The sequence below is a fragment of the Ruditapes philippinarum genome, unplaced genomic scaffold (genome assembly GCF_026571515.1).
Source record: "Ruditapes philippinarum isolate M1 unplaced genomic scaffold, ASM2657151v2 ctg2634_1_1_1_1, whole genome shotgun sequence".
In the NCBI taxonomy this organism is placed as follows: Eukaryota; Metazoa; Mollusca; class Bivalvia; order Venerida; family Veneridae; genus Ruditapes; species Ruditapes philippinarum.
This window is the reverse complement of record NW_026866672.1, coordinates 108,430-130,454: the sequence shown is the minus strand read 5'-3', so window position 1 is coordinate 130,454 and position 22,025 is coordinate 108,430. Positions and strand designations below refer to the sequence as shown.

The 22,025-nt window shown below is 32.7% G+C and overlaps 1 protein-coding gene across 1 annotated transcript in view; it reads left to right on the top strand.

Moving 5' to 3' along the window:
* LOC132733291 (SET and MYND domain-containing protein 4-like) overlaps positions 1 to 21,602 on the top strand; it is a 33,917-nt gene extending 12,315 nt beyond the window's left edge. The window contains exons 10-19 of the mRNA XM_060719911.1: positions 191 to 251; positions 6,675 to 6,823; positions 11,121 to 11,187; positions 12,308 to 12,402; positions 12,703 to 12,821; positions 13,706 to 13,779; positions 14,473 to 14,591; positions 19,964 to 20,129; positions 20,848 to 20,961; positions 21,282 to 21,602. Of these exons, the coding sequence (XP_060575894.1) occupies positions 191 to 251; positions 6,675 to 6,823; positions 11,121 to 11,187; positions 12,308 to 12,402; positions 12,703 to 12,821; positions 13,706 to 13,779; positions 14,473 to 14,591; positions 19,964 to 20,129; positions 20,848 to 20,961; positions 21,282 to 21,541 (1,224 nt within the window). The 3' untranslated portion in view covers positions 21,542 to 21,602. The remainder of the gene's footprint in view (positions 1 to 190; positions 252 to 6,674; positions 6,824 to 11,120; positions 11,188 to 12,307; positions 12,403 to 12,702; positions 12,822 to 13,705; positions 13,780 to 14,472; positions 14,592 to 19,963; positions 20,130 to 20,847; positions 20,962 to 21,281) is intronic.
* The last annotated feature ends 423 nt before the right edge of the window (positions 21,603 to 22,025 follow it).

Here is a 22,025-nt window from a genome sequence, read left to right as displayed (position 1 = left end):
TCTCTTTTCCAAAATGCAAATTTTAAGCTGTCTAGCTAATTATAGGTCAAGTTATTTCAATCTTCGTAAAAAGGTTTCCACTTATTTTCATGCTGAATTGTATGCAACTCATAACTGATATTTGTATAAATTATATTGTAATGAAGAGAACTATTGAACTTTGATTTGTAATTACATTTTTATATTGCAGGTTGGTATAGCTCACTTGAGTTTAAGAATAATTCTTGTAGCTGGACTTAAATATTTACTAGGTAAGTGGAGACAGAAGAAATAAATAAAAGACATAGAAAGTTCTTTAATATACATGTACCAGTCAATTTTTAGGCCTAAAAATTCCAATGTAATTTAAAAAAACTTTATTGTAAAACTTAACATTTTCAGTTAATTTTTCTTTTTAATCAGAGGTCAAAAGTGGGTCAATAGGAGAGACATGCCTTTCACATTGGTGAGCAAAACAAAAACTTCCAAAAAAATTTTTCTTTCCTTTTCAAATCAAAATGTGATAAGGGAAATAAATATATATACAATGTATATTAGTTTTGAGGTTTTAACTGTATATTGTTGTAAAATATAAAAGTCAGATATATGCCCATAATTAGACATGTAGATATACAATCTTTATGTCAATAATCTTACACATCTGCATTCTGTAATATGCAGTATTCTGCAACAACACTTATTATCAAAATCTATTTTCTTAATAATGTTTTAAATGCATGTAGGAAGGCACTTGCATATTACATGTATATAACAAAATTATGCATTTTGTTTTATAATTGTACATATTTATTCCTTAACTTTTATGAGTAGTTTTTCCTATTTTCTAAAGCAAGTTTACTATAATTTTTTTCTCATTTAGAACCACGACTATTCAAGTAGCAATATTACTAAGTATACTGAGTTGTTTCCCTTATGTCGCTGTTTCTACAAATATTTTGTTTTGTTTTGTTTCTGTTGTGATATTTTCTTGTATCGATGGTTTTTGTTTTTTTTTTGCTTCACTCAGTCCTGTTCTTACTGTTGCTAATGTTTGATATTAATAATTTTGTAATTTTATGTTGAATAAACTATGCTTGAACACAACTGGAACCCGGGACCCAATTTTGTGATTTTATGTTTGAACACAACTGGAACCCGGGACCTAATTTTGTGATTTTATGTTTGATAAATTATGCTGGAACACGAGTGAAACCCGGGCCTCTGGGAAAACATACTGCTGCTCTAAAGATTGAGATATCTGGCTGCTTACACATTTCCTCAGTAATCGATGAATTGTACTATACTGTTACATAATACCCTGCTTTATTGAAATTCATCCTCAAATTTCTTATAGAAAACAATTTAAGTTGATTCTGAGCTATATAGGGGCCTACTATTGATGTATACAGCGGATTTGTCTATGGTGACGGCAGTGTAGCGAAACACCAATTTGTAAGGGATGGTATCCATTTAAGCCCGAGGGGTGCATCTGCGTTAGTCCTGGCAATAAATAAAAGGCTACGTATAATCAAACAACAATCCTCCCCAAATTCCGATATGCGCGCAACTGTAACAGATAGAACCAGAAGCATGAACAAAAACTTGACAAGGAGGTGGCAACATTCTTCGAAGCAGAGCAACGGGTACGACTTTCCCAGTAAAATGCGATATGGCGGAACCGGAAGTAGGAAATGCTTTGATCAGTGATTTATCTGCGGAAGAATAATTCACAAGTCTAATGACTGTTGGTATCTGAACTAGGATAATGCGGACAGACACTCTAAAATCTATTATAGCAAAGAAAAATTCCGAACGTTAAATAAATTTAACAATTAATATGTAAAGAATCTAAGTGAACGTGATAAGACTACTTTGTTAGAAATGAGATTTCATCAAATAACAGTAACATGTGTATTCTAACAGATTACTGGATCGAGGTATGTGAGAGTAAAACAAATAGTTTTACAAATGTAGATAATTTGAATTTGATTTTCTCTTATATATATTACATTAACATATCTGGTATATCTCAAATAAGAAATAACTATATAGTAATATTTCAGTCACACACAAGAACTTTTCAATTAATTCCGTTAAATAAAAAAGTCGGTTTCGATATGTTCCTACAAAATGGTTGCAGGAAAACTTGTTTTATGATAGGAGGCATGTAACACTCCTTCTTTACTATTGTTTATAATGTATGTTACGATTGTTGTACTCCACAATTGATATTTTACACATATGTTTAAGTACGCGAAAAATTATCGATTTGATAGTAAAAGAACGGTAATTTATAGACACTAATGAATCTGATAATCAAATTGTTTCTTTTGAACAATCAGTGCCATACAATAAATACGGAAATGATGAATATAATTGCAAAGTACTAAATAATGTTACACTCCATAAATCAAATTTTCCAGATAATAAATTGTTCAATTCTAAGTTTGAAAAACGAGGTTTACATATTGCACACCTTAACGTTAATCATTTAATGCCGAAAATAGACGAAATAAAATACAATCTATTAAACAAATTAAATTCGCCAGATATTTTCGGCTTTACTGAGACATTTTTTGGTGAAGATACAACAGATGATGAATTAAATATAAACAAGTTCACACACGAAAGAAAGGACCGTAAAAGTTGTCATAAAGGCGGGGGAATTGTAATATATATTGCTGACAAGGTGCCATATCGGCGCCGTTACGATATAGAAACGGACGAATTAGAATCTGTTTGGTTGGAAATTATTTACCCAAATTGCAAACCTTTTCTTTTAAATTTTATATATCGCCCACCAAATGTTCACCAATCTTGGATTGATGATTATGAAAAACAACTAAGTATAATAGATATATCAAATATAGAATATCATATTCTAGGAGATGGAAACTTTTATCCAATGAATAAAAAGAAAAAGTATGACAATACAAAATGGGGTGATTTGATAACGAAATATGGTTTGAAACAACTTATCACAGATCCTACTAGGATAACAAAACATACCCAAAAAATTATAGATCATGTTTATACAAACAGTAGCAGATATATTATTGAATCGTTTGTTTCTGATACCTCATTAATTGATCATTATTCGATATGTATTTCAAGATCAACGAAAGCATATACCAATCGATTAATGAACATAGTTCAATTAAATATAGATGTTTTAAAAACTTCAATGAAATTGAATTTCAGGTAGACCTTGCTTTATCCGATCTTGAATTGGTCGAGCACATAATTAATCTGAATAAATCTCTTAGCTTATTTTACTCCATTTTAAATACAATATTGAAAAAACATGCAACAATAAAAGAAAAACGTATCAAACGGGAACACCTGCCGGAATGGTTTACTGATGAGATAAAATATATAATACATGAACGCGATTACTATCATAAAGTAGGGAAATATGATCAATACAAATTGCTCAGAAATAAAATACCATCAATGATTAAAAAAAGTAAAAGAGATTTCTTTAACAATGCTATTAAAAATAACAAAGACCCGGCATTTTTTTGGAAAAATTTAAAGGACGTTTCAAAGTTGTATTACAACGCCAGACAGACTAGTGACAGGTAATAAAGAAATTTACGGAAATGTAAATATTTAAATTGAATTAAACAAGTATTTTGTCAATATCTCGAATGTCATACATAAACAAAGTTTTCAAATACAAATTTTTCAAACATGAAAGAAACTTTAGACCAAAAGCTTATATACATGTATAATGAATTCAATATTGGATTAATCACACCGTTTGAAGTAAAATTTATTATTGAAAAACTGAATATTGAAAAATCTACAGGATTATATGGAATTGGACCAAACATCATTAAATATTGTGGAGATTATATTACACCAATAATTGCATCAATTATCAATAATAGTATTAAATATAATATTTTCCCAGATGATTTAAAAAGAGCTAGAGTTATACCTATTTTTAGCTCGACTTTTCTATGAAAAGGGGAGCTATCCTACTCGCCCCGGCGTCGGCGTCGGCGTTAGCGTTGGCGTCACACCTTGGTTAAGTTTTTCGTACCACCCCACTTTATTTCAGAAGTATTACAAGTATGGCTTTGAAACTTACCATACTTGTTCACCATCATAACCTCCATCTACAGACAAGAGTACATAACTCTGTCAAGGTTTTTGACAGAATTATGGCCCTTTTTTGACTTAGAAAGTGTATTGAGCTTGGTTAAGTTTTTTTGTACCACCTCACTTTATTTCAAAACCATTGGAGGTATTGCTTTGAAACTGACCATACTTGTTTACCATCACGACCTTCATCAACAGACAAGAGGACATAACTCTGTCAAGGTTTTTGACAGAATTATGCCCCTTTTTGACTTAGAAAATACATTGAATATGGGTAAAATCCACTTATTGCCTTAACCCTTTGAGATATTGCTTTGAAACTTTTAATGCTATTTCACATCATTACCCCCATCTGTACGCAAGAGAAGGTAACTCTGTCAAGGATTTGTTTTAAAAATTAAGGCCTTTTATCGACTTAGAATCTTGGTTAAGTTTTTAGTACCAGTCCACTTTTTGACTGAACTGTTTGAGATATTAATTTGAAAGTTGGAATACTTTTTTACAATCATGATTCCCAAACATGTCCAGGAGAAGGTAATTCTGTCAAAGATTTTATTTGAATTATGGCCCTTAACTGTCAATGTTTTGTATTATAGGCAAGCACTAAAAAAGTCGAGCGCGCTGTCTTACGGACAGCTCTTGTTAAATCGGGGGATAAGAATGAAGCAAATAACTATCGACCGATATCAATTTTGTCAACTATATCCAAAATATTTGAGCGCCATATTGCCAAACAAATACACTCATTCTTTGAAAAAACGAACATAATTCATAATAAACAATCAGGATTTCGTAAAAATCATTCATGTAATACTGCACTCATTAGTTTAATAGATACTTGGTTAAAAGATGTTGACAGTGGAAAAATTATCGGGACTGTATTCTTAGACTTAAAGAAGGCCATTGATTTGGTTGACCATGAAATACTTTTGCATTAACTTAAACTTTATCATTTTCTGAAAATGCCGTTAAGTTTTTTTAAGTCATATCTTTCTAACAGAAAACAACTGGTTAAGATATGCAATCTTCAATCTCAGACAATGAAAATAATTTCCAGTGTTCCACAAGGCTCAATATTAGGACCTTTATTATTTCTAATATACATAAATTACATATCTTTCATTGGTAATGATATAAAAATTGATTTATACGCAGACGATTCTACTCTTTATGAGTCCGGAAAATATATCAAAAGTAAAAATAAAACTTCAAGATCATTTAAATAACATTGACAAATGGTGCAAAATAAATAATATGGCCTTAAATCCAGATAAATCAAAATGTATGGTAATAGGAACAAGACAAAAAGTAAATATTATGAGAAAATTGTATCTTAAGATAAATGAAATAGCTCTTGAAAATGTAACTGATCACAAAGTCTTGGGTATCTGCATAGATAACAACTTAAAATGGCACTTGCAAATTGACAATGTTTGTAAAAAACTTAACGGAAAAATTGCCTTATTGAAAAAGATATCGTATTTTTTTGCACTTTGATATGAAATTATTGTTTTACAATGCATATATATTGCCCATTATGGACTATTGTTGTATTATATGGGGTAAAGGAAACACAAACTACATAAATAATGTTTGTAAATTACAAAAACGAATTGCTAAAATCATTTTACAGCAACCACAAAGATCTCCGTCAATAAATCTATTCGAAACTCTTAACTGGTTACCGTTCCTTGACAGATGTAAATACCACACGGCGGTGCTTGTTTTTAAAACTTTAAATAACATGGCACCGACTTATATGACAGAACTGATGACTTTATCCGACAACAAAATATATAACTTAAGATCTAGGTCACGAAAAGATATTGTATTATGGACAAGACCTAAAACAAACTATATTAAAGACACATTTTCTTATTATGGCATGAACATTTGGAACAATATACCTTTAAATATTCGTAATGTTAATAACCTTAAATGTTTTAAAGAAAAATACAAAGCATATCTTGATGTTCATATGAATGAATAAGTGAGTGAATGAATAAATGAATGAATGAATGAATTAATAAATGAACGAGCGAATGAACGAACGAACGAATGATGCAATATACGTATATGTTAAAACAAATTGTTGAGTGTCTGTCGAAAGTATATGAGTTGTAATATTCTAAATATTACATATTATACATTCAATTTTCTACCTATGCATGTCCTGTTGTTGTTATTGTTGTTTTCTATTTCAGAAGGCCACATTGGAAATAAGATATATATGATTGTTATTGTATGTTCTTAATGTGTAACCTTCTTTAAATAAAGATATTATTATATTATTATTATTACTGTTATGGTCCCCTCCTCTGGCACCAAATGTCACAAGGTGAGATAAATGTACAGTCTGACAGTGAGGCGTATCCAGGACAATTTGAATACTGTACTGTAATCTACCGACTGAGCTATACGACTGCTTACATGTTTTGCCCTTGTTAGTGAAAAGTTCTATACTGTGACACCTTAACTGTACCTTTACTGTCCCTGTATTGTGCCACAGCCTGTAGTGTTCCTATACTATATCTGTAGTGCGCCTGCACCATGCCTTTACTGTATTGTAGTGTACTCAATGTTTTCAGATTTCAAGGCTGAACAAAATACAATCAAGGTGAAGGATACAATGGGCCTGGATGAAAATGGTCAATATACAGGCAATTACCAGCCTGTGTACAATCTAATGACACATTGTGAAGACATGACAGTCGAGGATTTATTTCAGTATACTATGGTATGATTTCACTCTAAGGATATTATTTAAAACTTGTTATCCCCCGCCGATGGAATCGGGAGGGGGATATAGTTTTGGCGTTGTCCGTCCGTCCGTCCGTCCGAATTTCGTTTCCGGAGTAGTTCTCTGCAACTAATGGCTGGAATTCAACGAAACTTTATGGGAATGTTGATCAGCATGTGAAGTTGTCCACCTGGGTATTTTCGTCTGGATATTTTTAGTATTTTTAGAGTTATTGCCCTTGACTCAGTAAAATTTTGTCCGAATTTCGTTTCCGGAGTAGTTCTCTGCAACTATAGGCTGGAATTCAACGAAACTTTATGGGAATGTTGATCAGCATGTGAAGTTGTGCACCTGGGTATTTTCGTCTGGATATTTTTAGTATTTTTAGAGTTATTGCCCTTGACTTAGTAAAATTTTGTAATTTTCAACTTGTATCGCATGTAACTCAAAAAGTATTTGACCTAGAGTCATGAAACTTTACAGGAATGTTGATCAGTATGTGTAGTTGTGCACCTGGGTATTTTCGTCTGGATATTTTTAGTATTTTTAGAGTTATTGCCCTTGACTTAGTAAAATTTTGTAATTTTCAACTTGTGTCGCATGTAACTCAAAAAGTATTTGACCTAGAGTCATGAAACTTTACAGGAATGTTGATCAGTATGTGAAGTTGTGCACCTGGGTATTTTCGTCCGGATTTATTTAGTATTTTTAGAGTTATTGCCCTTGACTTAGAAAATGTTTGCAATTTTCAACATGTGTCGCATGTAACTCAAAAAGGATTTGACATAGAGTCATTAAACCTTATTGGAAAGTTGCTCAGCATATTTAGTTTGTTCCTGGGGTTTCGCTTGTGGATTTATCCAGTATTTGTAGAGTTATTTCCCTTGACTTTGTAAAAACTGTTTCATTATGTTGTTATTTGATCCTTGAGTGCTTGAGTTAGAATCGACCAACTTTACAGGAATAATGATCAACATCACTAAATTACAGGAATAATGATTCACCTCACTGTGAAACTATGAACCTGGGACTTTGCATGTGGATTTTTTTCAGTTTTGTTAGAGTTATTGCCCTTGAATTACAGTAGTATAAATTTGCAATTTTCAACTTGGGGTTTGCTTGGGGATTTATTCAGTATTTGTAAAGTTCTTGCCCTTTACTTAGTAAAAAGATTTTTAGTTTTAAAAAAATATTTGACCTAGAGTCATAACATTGACAGAACAGTGGCGCGGTGGGGGCACCCGTGTCCTGTGAACACATTTCTAGTTTTTATTAAAGAAGAATTAAAATGATTTGTTACAATAACATTTAAAATATTTGAAAATTGTGAGATCCCTTCTTGATGCCTTGAAAATGGCAATGAAGTCTGGAGATTAAGATGTTTTTACATCTAGGTGAGCTATTGTGATCCCCCACCGTCCGTCGTCGTGCGTCGTCAGCAATTTCTTTAAACAACATCTCCTCAGAAACAAATGACTGCACAGCAACCAAACTTTACAGGAATGATCCTAGGGTGGTCGATCCCCTGCTAAAGTTGATCAAATGGTTCCGGTCTGTTGCATAAGTAGGTCACAGGGCCAGTACAAGGCCTAGAGCTTTGATATTTGGTATATGATATAACCTATAGGTCCTCTACCAAAATTGTTCAAATTTTAGCCCTGGGGTCAAAATTGGCCCCACTCCAGGGGGTCATAGATTTTCCTTATATGTATATAGTGAAAACTTAAAAATTCTTCTTGTTTGAAGGTACAAGGCTTCAAGTTCAAAGAATATTACAGTTTATGCCATGATTAATATATAAATAAAGCCTTATGTCTTCAGTTGTTGTGTTAATAATAACCAGTACTCGGCGGGGGATATAAATTCAACGAATTTGCTTGTTTGCAACTTTTTTTATGAGAATCTTGTTTTAATATCAAAGGGAACTATGAATTATATAATTATCAACGTCTTTCAAGTTAATTTGTAAGAGCTTACAAGTGTAACATGTTTTCAAGCATTCATATAGTTATATATATATGTAAAAGTTACCTACAGATGGTTTTTATTTCTTATACTAACATGCTTCACACTATTCCCCTATCAAACAGATAGGGCACTGCATTATCTCGATATGTGCACAGCATAAAAAAATGCTTACAGGTCATATGATATCATATATGACATCAAATAACTAATTGACGTCAGGAAAATTACTTCTACACAAAAGTAGTTCTACATATTTTTATCAATTCTCTTTTAGCATGTTAGAATGGAAATATATATTCATTTTTCTTGCATTATAGTATGATAATATATGGTTTATCATTCAATTGCTTTGTAATTAATAAATCAAACAATGCACTCAAAATTAATATATTTCTTAGCAGAATAGGACTTATTTGTTTCTGTAGATTTTTTTTGTGTCAGTGAAATCCCTGTTTCAAGAATAAACTAATGAGCTTGGCCACAGAATGAATTTAATTTTGCTCACTTTTCTTAAATAATTACCATCAGTATTGAGCTTAGTCAGACTGCATGGCTGTGCAGACATGCCTGACTGTATACGGCATGTAAAGGCTAATGTCTTCAGGGCCAAGCACTCTGAGTAAATGTTAAGCATACTTTTTGGTGGTTAAAAGTCTTATTACACTTTTCAGATTGTTTGTGTCTAAATTAATCATAGGGAAGAAGAATGTTGATAATATTCAGCATGATAAGAAGACTTTTCTCTTCAAACACTAAATATGCTTTTCTTGTACAAGAATTGTGTCCGGCTCTTTACCAGTTGGCCAAATATGGTAGTGACTTTTTGTTACAAAATAAAAGTAGAGTAAACAATTTGTTTTGGAAGGATGTTTTGAATTCATTTTATTTATTTCAATGTAAGATTTGTTCAGGTTAAATCCTAATTTCAGAATTGTAGGAAAATCGTTTGAATTTAAACACTACTTAAGAAAAGGTGTTTCGATTTTGTAAATGAAAATAGGTTGTTTCTTAGTTTTCAAGAAGTTCAAGGATAATTTGATGTTAACTCAAATTTTCTTTAATATGAAGGTATAATACGTTCCTTCAGAAAAGCTTTTGGACGAATTTTCATGTAAAGCAAAACGATACCAAAGTAAAAAAACTCGATATTGCCAATTGCCATCCAAATACTTAACAAAAGTCGCAAAGGATGTCGCGCAATATACGACGTGCTGGTCAATAATAATCGTCAGACAAAATCAGAAATAAAATGGCAAAATGATTCTTCTAATATTTATCTTAACTGGGGAAGTATCTACTCTCTTCCCTTTAAAGTGACTTAAGGATCCAAAACTTTTATGGCTTCAATATAGAATAACGCATCGTATTTTAGGTACTAATGTATTACTGAAAAAGATTAAGGTTAGAGACAACGACAACTGTACATTTTGTAATGTCAATCCAGAAACCATAACGCATTTATTTTGGGAATGTGACATAGTCAACATGTTTATAAGGGACGTGCAGGTCTTGTTAACAAACAAAATTCCAAATTCATCTTTTCATTTTTCAGAACAATCTGTCATTTTCGACTGTTCCCGTTTCACAGTTCCAGAGAATAATATATTATTATTATTGAAACATAACATTTACAAATGTAAAATCAAGTCCGTATTGCCAAACTTAGAGGCTTTTAAAAATCAATTACTATTTTTGGTTAAAACAGAAATAATCAATGCAAAAAAATGCTTAGGTTTGAAGCAATTCAGGATGTTTGGAAAGAATACATAAAATTAATCAATGAAAACGAAAGTGCCTAACAATATCAGCTGTAAAAATAGTTTGACAATTATTGTTGTTATGTAACTTAACTCTTTAATAATTGAACGTTTGTGCAGAGTCAACTTTGCCTTTTTTTTTAAAAAAATATAATAAGAAAATACCTATAGTGCTTTGCAAATGTAAGACTTTGTGTGTATTATTTCAGGACACTGTTTTTACATCAAATTTCATAGTATTGTATTGTTGTTTTATTTCTTGAATTTTATTAAGAGAAATAAAAAAAGAAATATTCAGCATGATGAAAGAACAATTGAACTTACTGTATTACACATTGAGATATTGTGCTATTTTGTGTATGGTCATTATCTCCCCTCTATAACAAATATCTGTCATAATCTAGCTTAGGCATGTCAAAATATTTTGGCTAGGTGAAAGAAAATCTGCAATTTTATCACAAGTGTTTGCATTAATCTCAACCAGATATTTTGTATAAAAGAAGATTTGCGGATAATGCACTAGCAAAGCTTATAGAAGTTATGTGATTTCTTGTTTTTTATAACTGCAGACAGCTGAATTATTGTTAAAGATACTTCAACATTCCGGTTGGCTGGGAAATAAATCAGGTCTTACGGGTAAATAATAATTCAATACTCATAGTAAAGAGTTACTTATGTTAGACATTAAAGTAAAGAGTTACTTATGTTAGACATTAATCATCATCTTTAATAACAATATGTAAAATTATGATCGGAAATTGTGTGTTAATTATCAAACTATAGACAACTCTGTCTTTAAACACTACTTTTTTGAAAATTGTAAAAAGTGTCTTGAAAGTTGCATATGGTCACATAGGGTATTTCTGTACAGGAAGGGCAGTATTAATGGTTAAAGATTAGTCTGTGTGGGTCCAACAAGTGCAACTTGTTACATATACAAATTTTGTCAGTGTGCTTTACTCCCATATAAACATGTAATATGGATACAAAATACTGGAAATGGGATATGATTAATTTAAAACATTCATTTAAACATTGTGATAAAATTTTATTTGAACCATTTCATAAAAGGATACTCAGACAAATAAGTGACAAAAATATGAAAATGATCTTATGTACACAACATTATTTTAAAGTCCCAGCATAAATGTCTGTATAAATTCTATATATTTAAGGTTAAAAGCATTAATACATCTATATATGTTGAACAACATCTTGACGGCAACAGAATCACAGAGTAATTTTAAAACAAGTCATGTGACTTGAGGTCTAGGAAAACCTTGAAGTTACAATAACAGATATTGTGGATATTGTATGATTGAAACAAGTCTTAAGTCATCCATTTGACACGTTCCAGAGTTCACTGTGACAATTATTGTAAAAAAAATTTAACACTCTAACCTGACCTATGTGGGTCAAGTTAGGGAACCACCACTTTATTCTTTATAAGGAGAAAAGTTTTATTCCTGTGACTGTCTAGTGTATTTATTTTAAGGACATTTACATAATAATGTATGATATTCAAAGCGAAGAAATGATCATTTTGACTGTGTCTCCCTTTAATTCTATGGCCTGGATGTACAAGTCCTAGTGTCATATGATGAATCATAACCATGACCATTGACCCCTGTAGCACTCAAACATTCTATCTAGACACCTAAACTTCAGGGTCATAGTGTCCCTAAATTTAGAATGAAATTACAATGTCTTTGATTATATTCAATACAAAATCATGTGTAAGTGCACTTTATTTCAGATAGAACAGATGAGGAATCATGTATTATAGGAGGTTTATTATTGAGGCATATTCTACAGTTAGTCTGTAATGCGCATGCTATCACAGAATTACAGGTTCGTATACAAACAGTCAATAATTCTGTAATACATTATATATTTTCTAGTTCTACATGCAAGTTTTATAACATTTATAAGACAAGTTTAATGAAATTTTCTTTTCAAAGGACAACTCACATCAGATTCTTTACAACATTTTACCATAGTGTCAGAAAACACCAAAAAATCCCAAGTCTGTTTGATTGGCTATTTGTATATTTAAAGATTTACTAAAATACTATATTTTTATAAACTTATATCGTTATTAATCAAATGTTCATTGAATAGCTATGTTATATGTGATATCTTTTGATTTAGTGCAATCAGCAAACAAATGATAGTATAGTGGAAGAAAAGAGTCAAGTTAGAATAGCAACAGCTATATACCCTACAGCTAGCCTGATGAATCATTCCTGTGACCCAACTATCATATCAAGGTTCAAATTTTAAGTTTCTTATCTTTATCTATCCAGGATCTTTCTATTTGACCCTGTATTATTTTAAATATTCTTGCATTTCCCTAGTTTAACCCATGCTGGAAATTTCATCTGTCATCTGGGTGTCAAATGAGTTGTGTGTTGTACAATGGTATGCTTTGGATGATGTAATTTTATCATTAAGGATGGAAATGTAATTTCATATGCTATTGTAAGAAAATAGTTAGGGTAGTTACGGATGTAATGACATAAATGTCCATGGAAAATTGTTTTACTAAGATGGATTATGGTAGAACATACAAGAACAAATATCTGACATATGTTTGCAGTTTGGATTGGAATATCCGTCCTGAGGGGACCTGCCCATTGGGTGGTTGCAAGGCTTGCCGAGTTAACGCCCAATGGGCGGGTCTGCTTGAGACAAATATGACAAGTATAATTATTAATCTTACAAGGAGTGAAATTTTCATAATAATATTGAGAACTAGGAGGTATCTTCTCAAGATATGAAAGTATTATCATAATATCATAAGTAAGTGTGCTTGCTTCAATATAATCATGTTATATGGATTAAAGTGTGTTTTAAGTGAGCCTTTGCAAGTTGTATGCAAAACCTTTGACATTGTTTATCACCATATGTTATATCTTTTTATTGACAGAATAAGGACATTATCTTCATATTCATACACATTATAAATAGTTTTCTATATTATATTCTATATTTTGTGGATAGTAAATGCCTCAAGATATGTTTAACTGATTTATTTGGTTCAATTTACAGCATTATTTTACCTCATCTGTTTCATAGATAATGATTGTTGCTGTGCCATTATTTTTTGGAGTTATGCCCCTTCTTAACTTACAATTTTTGTTAATATTTTCAGTTTCTGTAAGAATATTTTAGTTGTACGTGCTGTAAAAGATGTAAAAACAGGAGAGGAAATATTCAACTGTTATGGTAATTTACCTTTTAATCTCATCTTAGTTGAATATAAATTGTGTACTTAGAACTAACATTTCTTGAGTAAGTTAACGGTACAATTTCATGTCTTACCATTTTACAGAAAATTTAATCTTATTGATTATGAGATTATAATGTAAATGAAGGATCATGATGAAAAGTTCTTACTTAAGTTTTTTGTGGATTTTTGGTGTGTGTGTGTGTGTGTGCATTTTTTTCGTAGTTGGGTCTTAAAACAAGCTTTCTGCTTGTAGTGGAAGATGTCAGGTGTCTGTCTATCCATTACTCCAGGCAAAAGTTGGCATCTGAACCACCTACACATATCTTGCCATAACTGACTAGCTCCTAACATATGGCAAAGTGATTATGATGGGAGACATTAAATCACAGCAGTGCTTTCAAATCTTGGAATGAAACTATCCACCTATTTTATAGATGACAGAATGTTTGTGGTTCTACAGAGGTGTCTGCTTGTGCCTTAATGCACTTAACGGCACCTGAGATTTTCATTCACTAGTAAAAGTGGAAATTTGGGCAAAACTCCCTGGCACAATGATAAGCAGCAATTGATTTGCAATAACTGACTGTAAGCACTTGGTCATGGAGGCCTCTTATTTAGGATTGTTAATTTTATAAGGAAATAGAACTAGATGTACATGTATTTCTAATCATAAAATTTTTATGTATCAGGACCACACTATAAACGAATGGGATGGAGTGAACGTCAGCAATGTTTGAAGGAACAATATTTCTTTGAATGCCAGTGTAGTCCATGTGTAGAAGGGGAGGCCAGTGAAGCTTTATATATGGTATGATCAGTGAGTAAAAACACTTTGAACTTTGTCCGGGACATTACTCTAAAAGTATAAGAGGTATCAACATGAAACTTTGTAGGTAGATAGATCTCATTGAGTAGGTGTGCAGTGCACAAGAACCGTAACTCTGCCTTGCCTAATTTTTGAATTGTCTTCCTTTGTTTATTTTACACTTTGAACTTTGTCCTGGACATAACTCTAAAAGTATAAGAGGTATCAACATGAAACTTTGTAGGTAGATAGATCTTATTGAGTAGGTGTGCAGTGCACAAGAACCGTAACTCTGCCTTGCCTAATTTTTGAATTATCTTCCTTTGTTTATTTTACACTTTGAACTTTGTCCTGGAAAAACTCTAAAATTATTTGAGGTATCAACATGAAACTTTGTAGGTAGATAGATCTTATTAAGTAGGTGTGCAGTGCACAAGAACTGTAATTCTGCCTTTCCTAATTTTTGAATTATTGCCCTTTGTTTATTTTACACTTTGAACTTTGTCCGGGATATAACTCTAAAACTATAAGAGGTATCAACACGAAACTTTGTAGTTAAATAGATCTCATTGAGTTGATGTGCAGTGCATAAGAACCGTAACTCTGCCTTGTCTTATTTTTGAATTATCCCCCTTTGTTTATTTTACACTTTGAACTTTGTCCGGGAAATAACTCTAAACGTATAAGAGGTATCAACATGAAACTTTGTAGGTAGATAGATCTCATTGAGTAGGTGTGCAGTGCACAAGAACCGTAACTCTGCCTTGTCTAATTTTTGAATTATCCCCCTTTGTTTATTTTACACTTTGAACTTTGTCCGGGACATAACTCTAAAAGTATAAGAGGTATCAACATGAAACTTTTTAGGTAGATAGATCTCATTGAGTAGGTGTGCAGTGCACAAGAACCGTAACTGTGCCTTGTCTAATTTTTGAATTATCCCCCTTTGTTTATTTTACACTTTGAACTTTGTCCGGGACATAACTCTAAAAGTATAAGAGGTATCAACATGAAACTTTGTAGGTAGATAGATATCATTGAGTAGGTGTGCAGTGAACAAGAACCTTAACTCTGCCTTGCCTAATTTTTGAATTATCCCCCTTTGTTTATTTTTACACTTTGAACTTTGTCCGGCACATAACTCTTAATGTATAAGAGATATCAACATGAAACTTTGTAGGTAGATAGATCTCATTGGGTAAGATTGCAGTGCACAAGAACTGTAACACTGTCTTGCCTACTTTTGGAGTTATTGCCCTTTGTTCATTTTGACACTTTGAACTTTGTCTGGGACATTACTCTAAAATTATAAGAGATATCAACATGAATCTTTGTAGATAGATAGGTCTCATTGGGTGGAAGTGCAGTGCTTAAGAATCATTACTCTGCCTTGCCTTATTTTGAAGTAATTGCCCTTTGTTTATTTTTACTTTTTGACTTTTGTCCTGGACATTACTTTAAAACTATTAGAGATATCAACATGAAACTTTGTAGGTAGCTAGATATAATTGGATAGAACTGCAATGCTTAAAGAACCTAAACAAAGCCTGGTCTAATTTCGGAGTTATTGCCCTTTGTTCATTTTTACACTTGGACTTTTACCTGGGACATAACTCTGATATCATCAGGAAACTTTATAGATAGATAGATCTCATTGAATAGAAGTGCAGTGCAAAAAACATAACTCCGCTTTGCCTAATTTTGGAGTTTTTGCCCTTTGTTCATTTTTTTTATACTTTCCTGTGTCCAGAACCTTCTCGGGGAGCATCACCCGGTTCAACCGGTTCTTGTTTTTCAAAATTAATTATTGTCCAGAGCATAACTCAAAAAGGCCTTTGAGATATCAACATGAAACTTCATAGGTGCATAGATCTCACTCAGGAGGTGTACAGTGCACAAGAATGATAACTAACAAGACTAAAATATTTAAGGATTATTCAACCTTTTATAAATCTAAATGTGGATTATTTTTATATTAAAATAAGTGTACTCCTTTCTTTTCAGAACTGCTTTGGAATTGATAAACTTGAGATGTGGTACATAAAAAAGAAATGAGCCACGCCACGACAAAACCAACGTAATGTGTTTGCAACCAGCATGGATCCAGACCAGCCTGCGCATCCGCGCAGTCTGATCAGGATCCATGCTGTTCACTATCAGTTTTGCTACTTGTAATAGGGTTGGTAAGCAAACAGCATGGATCCTGATCAGACTGTGCGGATGCGCAGGCTGGTCTGGATCCATGCTGGTCGCAAACGCATTATGTTGGTTTTGTCATGGCGCGGCTGAAATCAAAACTCTAATGATTGTGAAATATCTAGCAATAAAATCCAAATTTGCATTTCATAAATTTTCATCAAAAGCTTGCATTCTTTTTCAAAGGGGTAACTGACATATTTCTTCACATAAAAGAAAACAACTTTTTAAATATTTTCTGTCTGAAATTTTATCATGATTCATTTCATAACTACTTCAATGGTATATTTCTTGCAGGCAAACAGTATTCTGACATTGTAGGCAATGGAAGTGTTACTCAGTATCAAAATATTTTTTCAGATTCTGACATCCTGATTTACTGTGTAATATACTAGCCCTGACTATGCTAAATATTTGAAACAGACTTCTCCATCTTTAAAATTGGAAGAAACCATTAATATTTTTAGGGGGAAAAAAATCAAAATATATACTGAACAGTCCAGAATATTATTAGACAGCAGGGATGTATCCACTGATCTTGTTTACAGTGTAAGCATGGGTAGAATCTCATTGGGTGGAAGTGCAGTGCTTAAGAATCATTACTCTGCCTTGCCTTATTTTGAAGTAATTGCCCTTTGTTTATTTTTACTTTTTGACATTTGTCCTGGACATTACTTTAAAACTATTAGAGATATCAACATGAAACTTTGTAGGTAGCTAGATATAATTGGATAGAACTGCAATGCTTAAAGAACCTAAACAAAGCCTGGTCTAATTTCGGAGTTATTGCCCTTTGTTCATTTTTACACTTGGACTTTTACCTGGGACATAACTCTGATATCATCAGGAAACTTTATAGATAGATAGATCTCATTGAATAGAAGTGCAGTGCAAAAAACATAACTCCGCTTTGCCTAATTTTGGAGTTTTTGCCCTTTGTTCATTTTTTTTATACTTTCCTGTGTCCAGAACCTTCTCGGGGAGCTTCACCCGGTTCAACCGGTTCTTGTTTTTCAAAATTAATTATTGTCCAGAGCATAACTCAAAAAGGCCTTTGAGATATCAACATGAAACTTCATAGGTGCATAGATCTCACTCAGGAGGTGTACAGTGCACAAGAATGATAACTCTACCTTTCATAATTTTTGAGTTATTGACCTTTCTTATTTTTCATACTTAATTTTTCACCTGAGTGGAGCATAACTCAAAAAGTGTTTGAGATGTCAACATGAAATGTCATAGGTGGATAGATCCTATTGAGGAGGAATGCTGTGCGCAAGAATGATAACTCTTTGCTATATAATTTTTAAGTTATTGCCCTTTGTTCTTTTTTCATACTATTTTGTCCAGAGCTTATCTCAAAAAGTATTTGAGGTACCAACTTGAAAATTCATAGGTGGATGGATCTCATTGAGGAGGAGTGCAGTGCACAAGAATGTTAACTCTACCCTGCATAATATTTGAGTTATTGCCCTTTGTTATTTTTCAAAATTTATTTTTGTCCAGAGCATAACTCAAAAAGCCTTTGAGATATCAACATGAAACTATATAGGTGCATAGATCTCACTCAGGAGGTGTGCAGTGCACAATAATTTTTGAGTTATTGCCCTTTATTCTTTTTCATATTATTTTGTCTGGAGCTTATCTCAAAAAGTATTTGAGGTATCAACTTGAAACTTCATAGATGGATAGATTTTACTGAGGAGGGATGCAGCACACAAGAATGATAACCTACCCTGCATTATTTTTCAGTTATTGCCCATTGTTTTTTTCAGCCATCAGTATTCACATAGGTTTCTAATCTTTAATCACTTCAGCCATCAGTTTTCATTACCAAAAGACCTCTTAAAATAGAATTATTCCGCTCTACTACATATACATTCTTCCAATGAGCAAACACATTCGGCGGGAGATGGCCATGTTGACATGGCTCTTGTTTATCTTACTCTTTGATGGCCGACTTTGCTTGCATGTGGTAGTATCAAGGACTAACAAGACTAAAATATTTAAGGATTATTCAACCTTTTATAAATCTAAATGTGGATTATTTTTATATTAAAATAAGTGTACTCCTTTCTTTTCAGAACTGCTTTGGAATTGATAAACTTGAGATGTGGTACATAAAAAAGAAATGAGCCACGCCACGACAAAACCAACGTAATGTGTTTGCAACCAGCATGGATCCAGACCAGCCTGCGCATCCGCGCAGTCTGATCAGGATCCATGCTGTTCACTATCAGTTTTGCTACTTGTAATAGGGTTGGTAAGCAAACAACATGGATCCTGATCAGACTGTGCGGATGCGCAGGCTGGTCTGGATCCATGCTGGTCGCAAATGCATTATGTTGGTTTTGTCATGGCGCGGCTGAAATCAAAACTCTAATGATTGTGAAATATCTAGCAATAAAATCCAAATTTGCATTTCATAAATTTTCATCAAAAGCTTGCATTCTTTTTCACAGGGGTAACTGACATATTTCTTCACATAAAAGAAAACAACTTTTTAAATATTTTCTGTCTGAAATTTTATCATGATTCATTTCATAACTACTTCAATGGTATATTTCTTGCAGGCAAACAGTATTCTGACATTGTAGGCAATGGAAGTGTTACTCAGTATCAAAATATTTTTTCAGATTCTGACATCCTGATTTACTGTGTAATATACTAGCCCTGACTATGCTAAATATTTGAAACAGACTTCTCCGTCTTTAAATTTGGAAGAAACCATTAATATTTTTAGGGGGAAAAAAATCAAAATATATACTGAACAGTCCAGAATATTATTAGACAGCAGGGATGTATCCACTGATCTTGTTTACAGTGTAAGCATGGGTAGAATCTGTCACTGCCATCATACTAGGGCTGAGAATAATGTGAAATAATGATTGTTATATACATTTATGTAATTGAGCCGCGTCACAACAAAACCAACATAATGGGTTTGCGATCAGCATGGATCCAGACCAGTCTGCGCATCCGCTCTGTCTGATCAGGATCCATGCTGTTCGCTTACAAACTCTATAACAAGTAGAGAAACTGATAGGAAACAGCATGGATCCTGATCAGACTGTGCAGATGTGCAGGCTGATCTGGATCCATGCTGGTCGCAAATCCATTACATTTATATTGGTTTTATAGTGACGCGGCTCATATAATGTTTGTTTTTTATATTGAAGAGTTACAGCTGCAACTGTTGTTCAGGACCTCTAATGAGAACACCATCATCACAGTATGTTTGTCAACAGTGTAAACAAGTGGGAACAGCTGATGTAAAAAGCGCTGAAAGAGCTGCCAAGTTATTCCAGCATGGACTAGACTGCTTACATGAAAATAGAATAAAAGGTACATCCATTTAAGAAGGGGTCAAGTCCTTTCAAAAGTATTGGGGTCTGTCTTGCATGGTTTGCTCCTCTTTTTTAAAGGAAAAGGGGGGCTTTTGTCATGACTGGCAGCCATCAACCTGTGGTTTAGTTTTCGTTTATGGTCTTTAATTCAAAACTTACAAACCTATTACATTGAAACATATATGGATGTATTGTGACGAGTTCTACATTTCACAGGCATTCTTGGGACAAATGTCAAGGTCACTGATACCTGTAATAGGTTAAGGTCATATTCGCAGAAAACATCCAGCTATTCTCTTCAAACTTTGTGTATTTATATTATCCAAATATCTCAAGAGCAGATAATCCTAAAATCATACATTCTTAAAAGTATGCCCCACTATTTACTTTTTTTCCAGCTGGTAAACTTTTTTGTTTAGCTTAATTCGCAAAAAACAGTCAATCACTTGAAACTTGTGATACTTTTGCACTGTCAAATTTTAAATGCATATCTCAAGATTAGTTTACCTTCTATCAAGGGCAGGTAATTCTGTTTTGTAATTTTGCAGAATTATGCCCCTTTCATAGTTTGCTGTTATTGTACTATCCAGCACAGATGAAAATGGAGCAATTTTTTGCTACTCCTAGGGCAGCTCTTGTTATCCTTTATATAACATCTCCAAATGAACTGACACTTGATAGGTCATGTAATCAACATTCTTTATTATATTCCTCAGGTGCAATAGAAGTGTTAGAGGAGTGCCACACTATAAGAAGATCTATACTGTATAAACACAACAAACTGTTGGCTGATGCTCAAGATTGTCTCGCAAGATGTTATGCTATGACTGGTAAGATACAGTTGCTATGGAAATACATGTGTTCAGTTACTATGGAAACAGGGGAAAAATGGATATAGATTGCAAGATATGTTGCATGTTTTCATTTGTGTTTTGATGTTAAAATAATTTATGTTATTGTTTTAGTCAGACCAGAAAAATTGAGATTAATTCTATAGCATTTGCTTATGATATATGGTTTTGTTGTAATTTTTTGCTTGAAATATATGTGTTTGATGTTATTTTTTGCTTGAAATATATGTTTTGTTGTTATTGTTTGCTTATAATATGTGTTTTTGTTGTTATATGTTTTTGTTGTTAATTTTTTTCAGGAAATTTTAAAAAGGCTTTAAAATACCTCAGAGAGAGTGTCAAAACAGTTGAAATTATGTTTGGAGAAAATAGCATTGAATTTGCCAATGAACTGCAAAAATTGTCAGAGACATTGATTGGTGCACAAGATTGGAAGGAAGCTCTCTCAACCAATGAAAGAGCTTGTGAAATATTTGAAAGGAATTATGGGAAGTCACATGATACAGTCCAAGAGCTCACTGCATCTAGAGACAAATTATTACAAATTCTGTGTAGTTAGTATTGAAATATTTCATATAATTTGTTGAAAATTTGTAACTTTAATGAAATGAAATCTAAAAAAATGTATTGCTTAGTTTTCTGTTACCATTTAGTTTGGTTTTGCAATTGTAATTTGGGGAGCGGTGGCCTTGTGGGTTAGGTGTCTGCCTCTCAACATGCGTATTATGGGTTCGAGCCCTAATCAGGTCACGTCCATGTTTCTTCAAATGACACCAGTACTGGTTGGTTTGGAATAGGACTCGAAAGTGATTAATATTCGTTGCAAGAACTTCTTTTGCAATCAATCTTCAATAAATATGTTTAAAGAAATTTGTATTCAGCAAACTAGTTGCGAAATTCTTAAGGGAATGTGTTGTTTTGCTATTGTTAAACTAAGTGAATGATTGAGCTACTGAAGGATAAAAGCTAAAATGCGAGGTGAAAAGAAAATGACCAAGCTATTTTTACCTTTCCTGTGTTAAGGATGTTGGCATATTTGGATT